General features: G+C 40.4%; 1 protein-coding gene across 1 annotated transcript in view; it reads left to right on the forward strand.

The window, feature by feature from the left end:
• The first annotated feature begins 968 nt into the window (after positions 1–968).
• The window catches only part of KIF18A (kinesin family member 18A), a 63000-nt gene continuing 51148 nt past the window's right edge, over positions 969–12820 (forward strand). The window contains exons 1-6 of the mRNA XM_048486356.1: positions 969–1175; positions 4141–4489; positions 4993–5150; positions 7823–7927; positions 11254–11364; positions 12206–12403. Coding sequence (XP_048342313.1) covers positions 4162–4489; positions 4993–5150; positions 7823–7927; positions 11254–11364; positions 12206–12403 — 900 coding nt within the window. The 5' untranslated portion in view covers positions 969–1175; positions 4141–4161. The remainder of the gene's footprint in view (positions 1176–4140; positions 4490–4992; positions 5151–7822; positions 7928–11253; positions 11365–12205; positions 12404–12820) is intronic.

The following is a 12820-nucleotide window of genomic DNA, read 5'->3' on the forward strand; positions in this document are numbered from 1 at the left end:
TAGTTCCTTGCATGAACATAAGAAAGGCGAGGAAGGAGTGTTGAAAGACCAGAAAGAAATGGGTTAATCGCCACTAACATCCCATCGCTTACCGGGCACTCGGTTTTCGATTCTCCCTGTTTGCTTTTTTTTTTGTTTTAATGGCGGGGAGGCGCTAATACACGCACCCGGGAAACATAAAACCTTCTGCGCAATGATCTAAAATATCAAAGGTGTACTTTAAAACACCCGATTTTACAGCAGCCAGGCACTTTTTGAACTTCGGTAAGGATGAGTCCATATGGGAACTACTTGAAATAGTTTAAATTAAATCTTCCGCGTCTACAAATAGAAGCCCATCCCGGACGTCAATTGACGTCAGGGATTTAAAGAAGTAAAACTGGGGTGTTCAAAGGAGCTAGGGTACAATTCTGGGAACGCCTTCTTGAGCGTACTTATGCAACGGAGCTTAGTTTTGAGGACCGTGGCTTAAAAGTATGCCCTGAGTTGTGCGATTTGAACTACTAAATGAAACTGATCTTTGCTTCTAAATTGAAAGAAAATTTAAGGACCCCCAAGTCTACACCACGAACACTAAAGCTATACTTAGAAAAAATAATTAGCTCTACTACAGCAACGAAATCTTGCTTTTCCAAAACTGCTAACTTTCTCAAGAATATGATGATCCTTCCGAACGCTTTGGAAAAAATCCTTCATCTTCAGTATGAAAAGCCATATATTTATTAGATGAATGCACACAATTCCTTTCCTCTGAGCAATACGAAAGACTCTTCTCATTTCCTGGTAGCGGAGTTCCTTCGTTCTTCCCCACTAGCTACAGAGCCCCATAAACAAGAAACGGGGCACCACTTGGGTCAAAATATACCCGCAACCCATCCTCAATGTGGTCGCGCTTGTGACGTCCAAATATAGGAGCCAATCAGAGGCCGCAGAAGAGTCAGTGCTTGTGTTTGAATTTGGTGGCGAACTGAACCGAGGGAATCCAACCTTGGAAAGGGAGGGTGGTGGGTGAGGGCAAGTCGGTGGACAATAAGCAGGGTAAAGATCCTAATGCCAAGGGCGCTTCACAAGGGCGTAGGATCTTCATAGGTTGCGTGGTCCAAAGGGGGTCCTGATGTCGTTTCTGAGTGCCTGAGGGAGGGTGTATTCAGCCTACAAGGCTGCTGAATTAATTGGTAAGGTGGTTCTGTTTCCGTTTACTGGAAGAAGTTTATCTTTTTTTTCTCCTAGCTAGATCTTATGTTTTTGTTGCTTATTACATCCGCGAGCTCTTTCCATTTATGTCAGTGGACTTCCGAAGGGGAAGATCGGGAAGGCTTCCCTTAAAAGTTTGTTTTTAATGGTGTTATGTTATGTCTCGCCTTATTTTGGGTTAACTCCTGTTGAACTTAGTTGTATTTCAAATGTACGCTTAGACTGGAGCAAAGTCCTTTTGAACTCAGCTGGGCTTATTCCTGGCTGAGTGAAGTGCTTAAGAGAGAATTTTAATATCGATGCCGCCACTAAAAAGAAGCTGTGGCACGTGATCCCCCCTTTTTTTGTTTGGGATTGTTGGAAGTGGAGATGAGTTGATTTTAAAGGCCATGGTGTTGAGAAATATATGGTTTATTTGTCCTTATTTCTCTTACTGATGTGTAGATACTGACAGGCTGTGCTTCATGTAGCACAGAATTAGTAAAACTGTATTATCCTTGCACTGTGTGATTAAAATGTACTGGTTTTACTCATATGCATTAATGATTTTAAGTTTATTATAAACAACAAAGGAACTACCCAGTACTTATTATGTCCAGCTTAATACTGAAGATACCATAGGAGTGTGTGCTTGTTTTCATAGGATTCATAGAGATAAATGAAATCCTGTTTTTTTTAAGAATTCATGAGTTAAACTGGCATTTGTAATTCAGCATCTAAAGGTGCTTGAGGTTAGTAGAACTGTTGGGATATGGGGCCAGGTAGTTATTATAGTATTCATTATTTCATGTGATGTGATTGCAGATTGGGATATTGACTTAAAACTGAGTATTTTAAATATCACAGCCAGTGTGATGCAGTGAGCAGAGTATCACCCAGACTAGGAAGAGCTGGGTTTCAATCTTCTTTGAAGATGAAGTTCATAATTCTAGACTACTTGTCATGGTGACTAAAGGAAACCTCTGCATTCAGAGATGTAAATGTCTGAATAGCAGGGCCAGGAGGCAACATCAGGGAAAGCTTTGGCTCTGTGCTGTGTGACTGACACTCTAACTCAGGGGTCCCCAAACTACGGCCCGGGGGCCAAATGTGGCCCCCTGAAGGCATTTATCCGGCCCGCCAGGCATGGTGGCGATGGCTCCATTCCTGTGCAGTGCGGGCTCGAGGGAGAGGAGGAACCGGCCCCAACGGCTGTTGATTGCAGTTACATGATGGCACCCCCAAATCTCCATGAATTTTCTGACCCAGAGTTGGAAACCTTACATGTGGCAACGCCTGCTCCGCCCTTCCCTCTCAGTTACTCCATGTGTTGCTCTCAGGCTTTCTGTTCTGCCTCACTCCCATTGGCATCAGCCAGGCTGGCGAATCGCTCGGGAGGAAAAGAACCCAGGAAGAGGAAAGAACCCAGGAAGAACCTAGGGAGGAAAGAACCCAGGAAGATACCTGATCCTGGGTTAGATGGAATGCTTCATTGGGAAAGTTCTGCTTTTTTTTACAGGGGAAGGTATTCCACAGCCTCCCCAACAATATTTGGAGCTCACCCTGTACTTGACATACTTTGGTCACTGTTCTAAAAATAGACCATGACAGAAAGGCTGAAAGGTGAAATCAAACATTTTACAATCATTCGTGCATAGGAATTTGTTCATAGTTTTTTTTAGTCCGGCCCTCCAACAGTCTGAGGGACAGTGAACTGGCCCCCTGTTTAAAAAGTTTGGGGACCCCTGCTCTAACTGGTTGGCCACTGTGTGTGACAGAATGCTGGCTAAATGGACCACTGATCAGATCCATCACTATTCTAAGCATTTGTATCTATGGATTTAGCTGTTTAAGACTGTTCTGTAGGTATCTCTGAAATACTTTTCTTCATCTAAGCACCTTCACAGAGTTGTTCTGTGAATAAAATTAGATAACTTACATGTATGCAGCTGCAAATTTCTTCATAAAAGAGTAAAACACAAAGACAGTAATAAGTAATTATTCTCAGTGATGCTTAGAGACCAAAAGAAAGCACAATTTTAAAAGTCTTTTGGGAATTCAGTGGTAGAAAATATAATAGAGTTTTAAGGAATTAGTTCACTTTGTGACGAGAAAAAGCAACCAGCTCTAGTGTGTTTTAAAAAATTATTACAATGGTTTGTGTTAAATGCATATTTGTCTTTTTAAGACATCAGCATCAAAGTCCTGGGCATCTGGTATTTTTCTCACCTTAACTGGCCTGTTGAATTTGTTTTGGGTAGGGTATGACCTCAGTAGAAAACTACATCTAAGATCAAAGTCGTTTTGGAATACTATTCAGTTGACTTGATACTTGATCACAGTGAAATATTCCATGGAGCTAATAATGAATGTATTTAAGTGGATGCCAAGATTATACTGGTGCATGTTAATAACTATTGGTGGAAAGAGGGGGCTCCTTGCTTCGCAGCTTTTCAGGAATACAAATGCACCAATATTTGTGTGTTCACATACTCAGAACTTAGGAGCAGGAAGCTCCTGACCTGTCCTTTGAACAAGAGACAGATTTTAAAATGATAATTTGTTTTTATAATATAGCTTGATTTGAAATAAAGCCTTGAATTTCTTGAGCTATCAACTCAGACTTCAAATAAAACTTTTTGATTATCGATAGCAAACATTGGTTCTACATATCCATTGTTAGCACCAAACTCTTATATCATGTGTTAATATAATGTATTCTTGATTTTCTTACTTCAAAGTTAACTAACTTGTGTAAATTGAAAAAGTCTGTCTTTGGTACAATTGTAGTATGTTAATGGTTTAAATTGTTGACCATAATCAAACAGCCAATTGAACACTTAATGAATTAAGTAGATATTCTTGGTACATAAAATAACCATTCCTTGATCAAAAGTTGTTTGTTTTAGCTGCTGGAGTTATTTCAAAACTATAGAAAAAAGTCTTATATGTAGAAATATTCCACAGGTAACATAACTGTTTCCCATAATGGCTGCTACCATGCAAGAAGATGTCTGCAACCACGTCAAGGTAGTGATTCGTGTTCGTCCGGAGAATCAAAAAGAAAGGGATGGCAACTTTAAGAAAGTGCTCCAGGTGGTCGACAAGCACATGTTGGTCTTTGATCCAAAGGTGGAAGAAGTCAGTTTTTTTCATGGAAAGAAACTTCCACATCGGGATCTTAACAGAAAGCTAAACAAAGATCTCAAATTTGTGTTTGATGCTGTATTTGATGAAAATTCTTCACAGTTGGAGGTCTTTGAGCATACTACCAAAACTATGCTGGATGGATTTTTAAATGGATATAACTGCACAGGTAATTTATCTATATTTATATCTTCACTAGTGATAAAGTGATCCTTTGTCAGCAGCCACAAGACAATTCAGAGGTCCTGCTTCTATTTAGGAAAAAAGCCTTTATCTGTCACACTTCTCTTTTCTGTGTTGCAGTGAAGCATTTCCAGGTTTTAAAATTTCCAGGTTCTGTTACTGCTGTTCTCCAAGCTGCTAGGAAGCTTTAAAAGTTTTGTTGCCATTTTGCCAATTCTTGCCAATACCGTCTTCCATTTCTGAGTGACAGCTGTCAGCCAGGGAAACTAACAAGTGTACATATCAATATTTTGCATTCATATCACAGTTTTTCTACATCATGGGAGATTATTTGCAGTACTGTCCTATTCCTCCGTTTACCCCAACTCTTTTTTTTTTCATGAAATATCTTAACAATTTACAAGTAGCCAGGCTCTTTTGTTTCAGAGGCTGAGTTGCCAATTATTCCACTGCTTAACATTTTCATTTCTTTCCACTTCCAAAATTTAGTGCTTGCATATGGGGCAACTGGAGCAGGGAAAACTCATACAATGCTAGGGTCACCTCAAGATCCTGGAGTGATGTACCTGACTATGGTGGAGCTCTACAATTCCATGAACCGAATGAAAGAGGAGAAGCATTGTGCTATTGCTGTTTCATACCTTGAGGTAAATTGGCACATGGATTTTGAACAGGACTGTACAACAAAAGATCTGGTTGCTTGGAACCAATCATGTCAGTACTACAACTTAATTGGCTTCCTTTTCATTTCTGAGCCTAATTTAAAGTGTACTGTTCACTAGTTTTTGCTGTGGAACTTGTGCATTATTAAAATAGGCTTTGGTTCAGTTGTGTTCTAGATGATATAGCTTCCATGTTCTATACTAAAACCAAAACAGCAAATGCAAGCAGATAGTTTGATCCCATGCATACCTTTTGAACATATATCTCATCTGGTATATTTCTAAATTGTTATGCCTAGTGCAGGGCTACATGATAACTTGCTTCATTTACATTCTTTTCAAGTTACAGAATGTCTTCTACAAAACTAAAGATGTGGCATGGAGATTTTAACCATAAATTAAGAGACTAATTTGATACAAAATATGAACAATTTTTATGTGTGTAAGCTCTCCTGGGGTGGGAGTGGTATGTACATGATCTATCTTCTAAATAGGAACTACAATTTAGAAAACTCACATTATGGTGCAATGCAGAAATCTTGGTTTTCCAGAAAAGGCAATTGTTATCACCTCTTTTTTCTAGGGCATGTTTTGTAAAAAAAAACTGGGCTCAGACTTTTTCAGTGGCTACCCCAGATCTGTGCAACAGCCTTCCAGAACTCAAGAGGGTTTCAACCTTCCTGGCTTTCTAAGTTGTAAAATAGAGTTGTTCCAGAGAACTGGGCAAGAGGGAAATATCCTGCTGTGGGGACATAAGGCATACATTGATTGGGGTTTTAAACGTTTTATTGCTTTATCAGATTTTAAAATATATATTTTACCTGCTTTGGGTCCTGAGATGATTGGTGGGTCTAAAAATATTTTTAATGTCTGCTTCCAAGGAGATCCTGTGGCAGCTTACATAAATACCAAAATACAATTTTAATAAACTGATAAAATAGCATTTAAATAACAAACCCAAATGAAAATACAAGATTCTACAAGAAACTCCATTCTACATAAAGAACTAAGTTCAGTCTGTGGTGGTTCACAGGAAGAGGAAATGTCATAGTTCCACTTAAGAAAATAGTTCCAGAAGATCATTAGCTTTACAAGTTCAGTTTTAAGTGCTGCCCTTATCGAAAACATTCTGCGCACTATGAAACATGGCAATTTGAACAAAGAGCATTCCATTGTCCTGTACGAATATTGGCGAAATGTGCCTTTTTAACACAGAAACAGGAGAAGGTCCCTCTCCATGAGTCCTGTCGACGCAGGCCAAAGTGAAGCGACAGATCAGTTCACAATGGCCAGAAGAATCTGTCAGCTTGGGCAGCCCCATCTGTTCTCACACATCACACCATGCTAGGCAGCTGCAGAGCCAGGAGATGCAGAGGCGCAGCTGGGAGTGCACTTGTGACTGCCAGCATACCTCTTTCATGCTTCCTGCTGGCTTGACACGCCCTCAGGAACAGTGCTTTAGTGGATTAGCACCAGTGGTGGGATCCAAAAATTTTAATAACAGGTTCCGATGGTGGTGGGATTCAAACAGTGGCGCCGCCACACACACACCCCTCCAGTCCCTGTTGGGCAGGGAGGTTGCTTTAGTAACCCCTTCCCCGCACTCAGAAAAAATTAGTAACCATTTCTTGAGAAGTGGTGAGAACTGGTTGGATCCCACCTCTGATTAGCACCTCGGCGGGCTCGACCCTCAGGAGCCGGACCTTACCTTCATTGTGACGCAGGAGAGCAGCAGTGGCACCTGGCAGTCTTCACCTTTGCTGTCACATCACTTCAATTAGATCTGGGGCTTTACTCCCTCATGAGCTCACAACACTCTGCTTCTCTGGCCTAAAATTTTATACCTCCTCCCATTATGTCACTGGGAAAGGGAGGGGGGCAAAGTGGGTTCTCAGAGCCCAACTTTTGCATCCTGCATAGTTTTAATATGATCAACAGGCACCTCCTGTGCAAAGGCCAGGAGTGAGGGTAGGCAGGGGGAAAGCCGCCACACATGCACACATGATTGCCCCTTAATTTTCTCCCCTTTAGGCTGTCAATTCTTACTGAGCAGCGGCTGCCTGGTGAATCTGGATTGCTGCATGCAAAATCACATTGAAGGGTGGGGGGCGTGGGGCATTATGTCCCACAGTGACTTCCTACTTTGGTCTGCATCCTCTGGTTCATTTCTTTACAACATGTATGTTTTTCTGTAGACCATCACAATTTGTCACTAAGTGCCTGTACCAGAGCTGCCATTATGGGCCTCAAGTTTCCAGCTGGGTGAAAGCCAAGGGCTGAGCTGAGAAAGTTGACCAGGCAGACACTAGGATCCCACAGAGCATTCAACTAGAAAAAAGATTCAGGAAGAAGAGGCACATGGATTTTCAATTCTACCTAGTTCTTTATGTGGAATGGAGTATAGGCAGATCCAAATTCACAAGGCAAGCCAACAACTGCAAGCCAAGGACCAAGTTACCTTTGGCTCTTGTCCTTCCATGTGTGCCAAAGTTTTGTATCTCTGGCCATGACCAGTCTTATACACTTGCAAACAGAGAAGGAACAAATTCAGCCCAGTTTTTCTTCAGCTGCTGCTGGCACCTTCCTCCAACTATATGTGTTGTGTATTTCAGTGTGTTATTTGCCCTTCATAAGGATTCTTTAACACTTTTTTCAAGGTCTACAATGAACAAATACGTGACTTATTAGTAAATTCAGGACCACTGGCTGTTCGTGAAGATCCTCAAAAAGGAGTATTGGTTCATGGGTTAACTTTACATCAGGTATATATGATTTGTCATCCACATTATTCATTAAATGACCATCTCAAAGCATTTTGAGAGTTTACCCTACAGCAGTTTCCTAGGAGAGAAGAAGGAACGAGTTTGGATAAGCGGGGGGGAGGGGGGAAGCCAAGTACAGAAAAGTGAAAACACCAACAGGGAAAACGGCATGCAAATAGACAGCAGGAAGACTTCAAAAAAAAGGTAATATAGATACAAAAGTCAGCAAAATAGGTATTTTCTACTTATGCTGAAGCAAAAGTATCTTCTTGCTTTGTTTTTTGTGTTCTGTCCCTCTAAATAGTATGCTATTTTAACAGGGATTTTCTTGTATACCACCTGATAGTATTGTAAGTGAGATGTCTCATAATTAGTATCCATTCCATGGGTGTCCTTACCATGGAAATCAAACTATCTGCAGCATGGGACTACCCGGTGCTAAAATGGAGCTTTCCACACACACAAGAAGTACAAAAAGGCAAAATGGTTAACTTTAATGGAGTACAATGTGATGTTAAGCACTGAATTGAAGCAGAGGAGACATGATGGAACACAGGAAGGAAACAGATATGGAACTAGCTGTGAGGAGATGGAGAAATGAGGCAAGCAGCAAAGAGGAAGGGAAAGGAAAGAAAGAGACTAAGGCCGTTTCCACACGGCCACGCTCGGGGATGCATCGGTGTATACAACGCCGACACACATGGGGCAGGGAAGACGGCGCAGTGCTGCGCCGCCACCCGAACAATGTACCTCCCGGTGCGTTGCCCAGGCCAGGGGACACGCCCCCTGCGCAACAGCTCTGAAGTCGCAGGGCAGAGGGGCATATCCCCAGGCCTGGGCGACGCACCGGGAGGTCACAGGGAAGGTATGTTGTTCGGGAAAGGGGGGGATGGCGCTTTCCAGCCGCTGTTTCCAGAAAACCTCGCTCGGCGTTTTTGCCGTCCTTAGGGCACTGTTATTGGCCCGTGCGGAAAAGGCCTAAGTGAGATGGGAGTGGAGGAAAGGAAGGTGATAGAAACAGGAAGGGACTACAGAAAAAATTAAGAAGCAGCCAGAAAACAGGAGGGAAAGAAGAAACAGAAACAGCTCAAAAAGTTGTGCCAACACTGAGGTTGAATGGCATTTCCCTCCTCTATGAGTCTGTAATAGTATCTATTACAATTTTTCCATTCAGTAATATTGACTTGGAGTAATATTTAGGTATATGCTATGGTGGAAAAAACTGAATTCTCACCAAATTTTTAAAAAGCAAAATTTGTTATCACTGTTTGCAAAGATCAATTTAAATGTCTTATGGGAGGAATGTTCACGTTTTGGACTTTTGTCTGTTGCATTCAGTGTTCTGTAGAATTACTGATCTGGGGTAGCTACTTTTCTATTACAAGCTTAAAAATTTATCTCAGAGAAAAATATGAAAGAAGGGAGAGTGAATCTTTCCTCTATCACACTAAAGAGTATGTCTCTCAGTTTTGCCTCAAGTGTTCTTTGAGAGCATCTCCATATAACTGCATTTCTGAGGTTTCTGCATGACTTTCCAAATCAGTATAAACTGACCAATATTGGAAAGTACATTTTAAGGGATATCCCAATACCTTTGACTGTTGTGCAGTGAAATACAGAGAACAGATCAGATTTTTAATGTACTACAAGATGAAAGAATTAAGCTTTCTGTAGCTAGGAGCATTGAGAGTAAAGGAGTAAAGATTTACAAATGTTTCTTTTGCTTTCTTTGTGGAAGCTAGTCTAGTGCAAACAATTTCCAACTTTGTGACACACACAGGCTATTAACTGGTTTCTGAGTGCTCTAGTAGTAAAGAAGGTTTATACAGGATAACTATTTAAACCTGTAAACAAAACTGAAGCATTTGGCAGCAGTCCCTTAAACCATTTACTCTGAAGTTGTGCTATCAAAATTGAAATAATAATCCTGAGCAAAATGGCTTGGCGACTGCAGCACAAAACAATATCCTCTGGTTGGTTGTGTATGTAGCCTCCCATATTCTTAATTTAAAGCCCACTGTACTCTCATGAGGCCTGCCTTTGAATTTTTTTTCCTCTTCTTTTTTTGCAACCTTGAGCTTCAAACATTTTCATGCTGTTGATGCCCCATGATGCATCTTGGGTGCTGCAGTTACAACTGAGAGCGAAGCTGGCAGCTGGCTTGTTAGAGTTCCAGGAATGAGGAAAGTCTCCTTCCCAGCAATCCTCTGTACTACTTATGCTGTTGTTTCCATTTGTAAAAGCAATCACAGTCCCACAGATAGCAGCATCTGACAAGTCTACCACTGCTTAACCACTCAGGGCTGTTTTGTTCCTTGCCCAAATGGCTTCCAATCTATGTTGGGAGAGCAAGATAGTATAGATGGATGAAGAAAAAAATCAGATGACTTGAGGAACTGAAAAAGACTAGGAGGGGTTTAAAAACATACCATAATTTGAACACTGGCCTTGAAGGAAGAAACTTTTTCTTGCAGCAACGCAGTATGGGAAAAGAAATAACGACAACAGATATTTGTGGGGAGTAATAGGTGTGAGGAAGAATCATGTTTTGCAAGACATTGAGTTTTGGAATCAAATTGATGCAATGCCTTAAAAATTTAACTACTGAATTGATGCAGGCATAGTAATGGAGAAAAATGGTATTAATAATTTCTCTCACCTTGTAAGGTGGTTAGTCTCAATATGCACACTGTCTTTGCTTCCACTTTGCAAGTTGGTAACTCAGAGCGATTCCTTACTGAATAATGCTCCCTCCCCAAACCATTTTAGATCTCTGAAATGATGAAGACTTTCAGTGGAGACAGGATCTGTTAGCTGCTGCCATAAGCAGACTTCCCAAGAAGCTGGAAAAAACTATAACTCTTGGAAGAGAGTGTAAGGAGTTCAAATGTACAGCAAAATGTATATACATATATGTATATATGTATATGTATATATATGAAAGCTTCTCTTTAAATATTTAATGTTTCAATTAATTTTGAAGATGAATTTTAAAAATGTTGATAACTAATATAATCTGAATGGACCAATAGTTTTTGGTAGAAAAATTACGCCTTCCAGTGCTGCAACTTTAAGCAACGGTGTACTTGTTAATCTTGAACATAATCTTGAGGCAGGTGCTGAAGCTGGAATTTACCAATAGAAGCTCGTTTGATAGTAGCTATCATCTTACATGCTTTATCTCCCTGGAGTCTCTGGGATCAACCTGGCAACAAAAGTCTAAGATGTGTTAATGTGATCACAGAAATGGATGATAATGAATCTTCCTGATTAAAATCTACCAAAGGTTTTCTAACTGCATGTTGTCATTTTTGAAATCTTTTCAGCCAAAATCTGCCGAGGAGATCCTGCAAATGTTGGATTATGGAAACAAAAACAGAACACAGCACCCTACTGATGTGAATGCTTCCTCATCTCGGTCTCATGCTGTCTTTCAGGTAAGATGATATAGCAGATAAGGTGACCAGGATCTTAGATAACCTTTGAAGCTTTTTTTCCTTTGAAGTGGTTGGAGCATCCTTGGAATATTTCATCTCAGCCATAATAGCTTTGGTCTTAGAAGAGAGATCTGGCTCATAGGCCTACTTTTAAATCCTTTATCCTAAATATCATTCCGTTCTTGAGCTCTCTTGAACTTCAAATGAGTAATCTGTGGTGATGTCAAAGTAGCTTCTGTCAAATAAATGTACTTCATGTCCATTTCAGTGTAGTATTTTTGCAAGCACGATCCTTTTGTTGCAAGAGCTTTTGCAGTTTAAGCGGCAAGTTTTGTAACTAACATCCTGCTCTTATACATATTTACTCAGAAATACTTATGTGAGTAAGTGGGCACAAAATGTGTTGGCAAAAATACTCCGTATATTTGCATAGGGATTCATAGGCGATTGCTTTGCTTAGCATTATGCTGAAGATGTGATATTAAACTTCCTGACTATTATTGTATAACTCTTAACTGGTTATTTCATTACTAATTGTGTTATACATTGAGCTCTTTTTACATAGATAAACTGCATGTGAAGCAAAATTCAAAAATACGAATTAAATTCCATCCTAAAATTGATTTAGAAGAATCTAAGTAATACATTCTGATCTGATCACTCTTGATTTCTGTGTGACAGTGCAATAAAAGTTTGTGTTATTACAGTGCAGTGCATCAGCTTCAGTAGTCTCAGAAGGTTGTAACTCTGCTTAGAATTGTACTGTGTGTGAATTTCCCTCCATCAAAGCATGTGTACATATTTTGGTTAATTCGTTTGTTCTCTGCTCTTCTGTTTGAAGATTTATTTGAGGCAACAGGATAAGACAGCCAGTATCAATCAAAATGTCCGTATTGCCAAACTGTCTCTCATTGACCTGGCAGGATCTGAGCGTGCCCGTGCCACCAATGCCAAAGGTGCTCGCTTCAGAGAAGGGGCAAATATTAACCGGTCACTGCTAGCTCTTGGCAATGTCATAAATGCTCTGGCAGACCCAAAGGTAAGTACTGCTTTCTTCCTATTCCCCCAACACTTCTTCTCAAGTTTCACAGTAATCCATTCGAGATCAAGTCTGAAGAAGAAAATAATGGGATTGTTTGCTATCTGTTAAAAATTTGCTTGATATTAAGCAGCCTGCTTCAACTGCTTAATATCAAGCAAATATTTTAAAAAAGTATTTCCATGTCTAGTGACTAAGGGCCTGAGGCTACAGTCCTATGCAGATAACTGAGAGTAAGAGCCATTGAAGTACATGGTATGTATTTCTGCCTAAATGTGCATAGAACTGCGCTGCAAGTTTAGGATGACAAAGTCCTAACTGAGATCTCACATCTGTCTGACATTTCTGGATGACCTTAAATGAATAACACTTCCTAGATCTCACTGCCACTATCCATGTGCAACAGGAACAGTATTG

Source organism: Sphaerodactylus townsendi, linkage group LG02 (genome assembly GCF_021028975.2).
Source record: "Sphaerodactylus townsendi isolate TG3544 linkage group LG02, MPM_Stown_v2.3, whole genome shotgun sequence".
NCBI classification, from domain to species: Eukaryota; Metazoa; Chordata; class Lepidosauria; order Squamata; family Sphaerodactylidae; genus Sphaerodactylus; species Sphaerodactylus townsendi.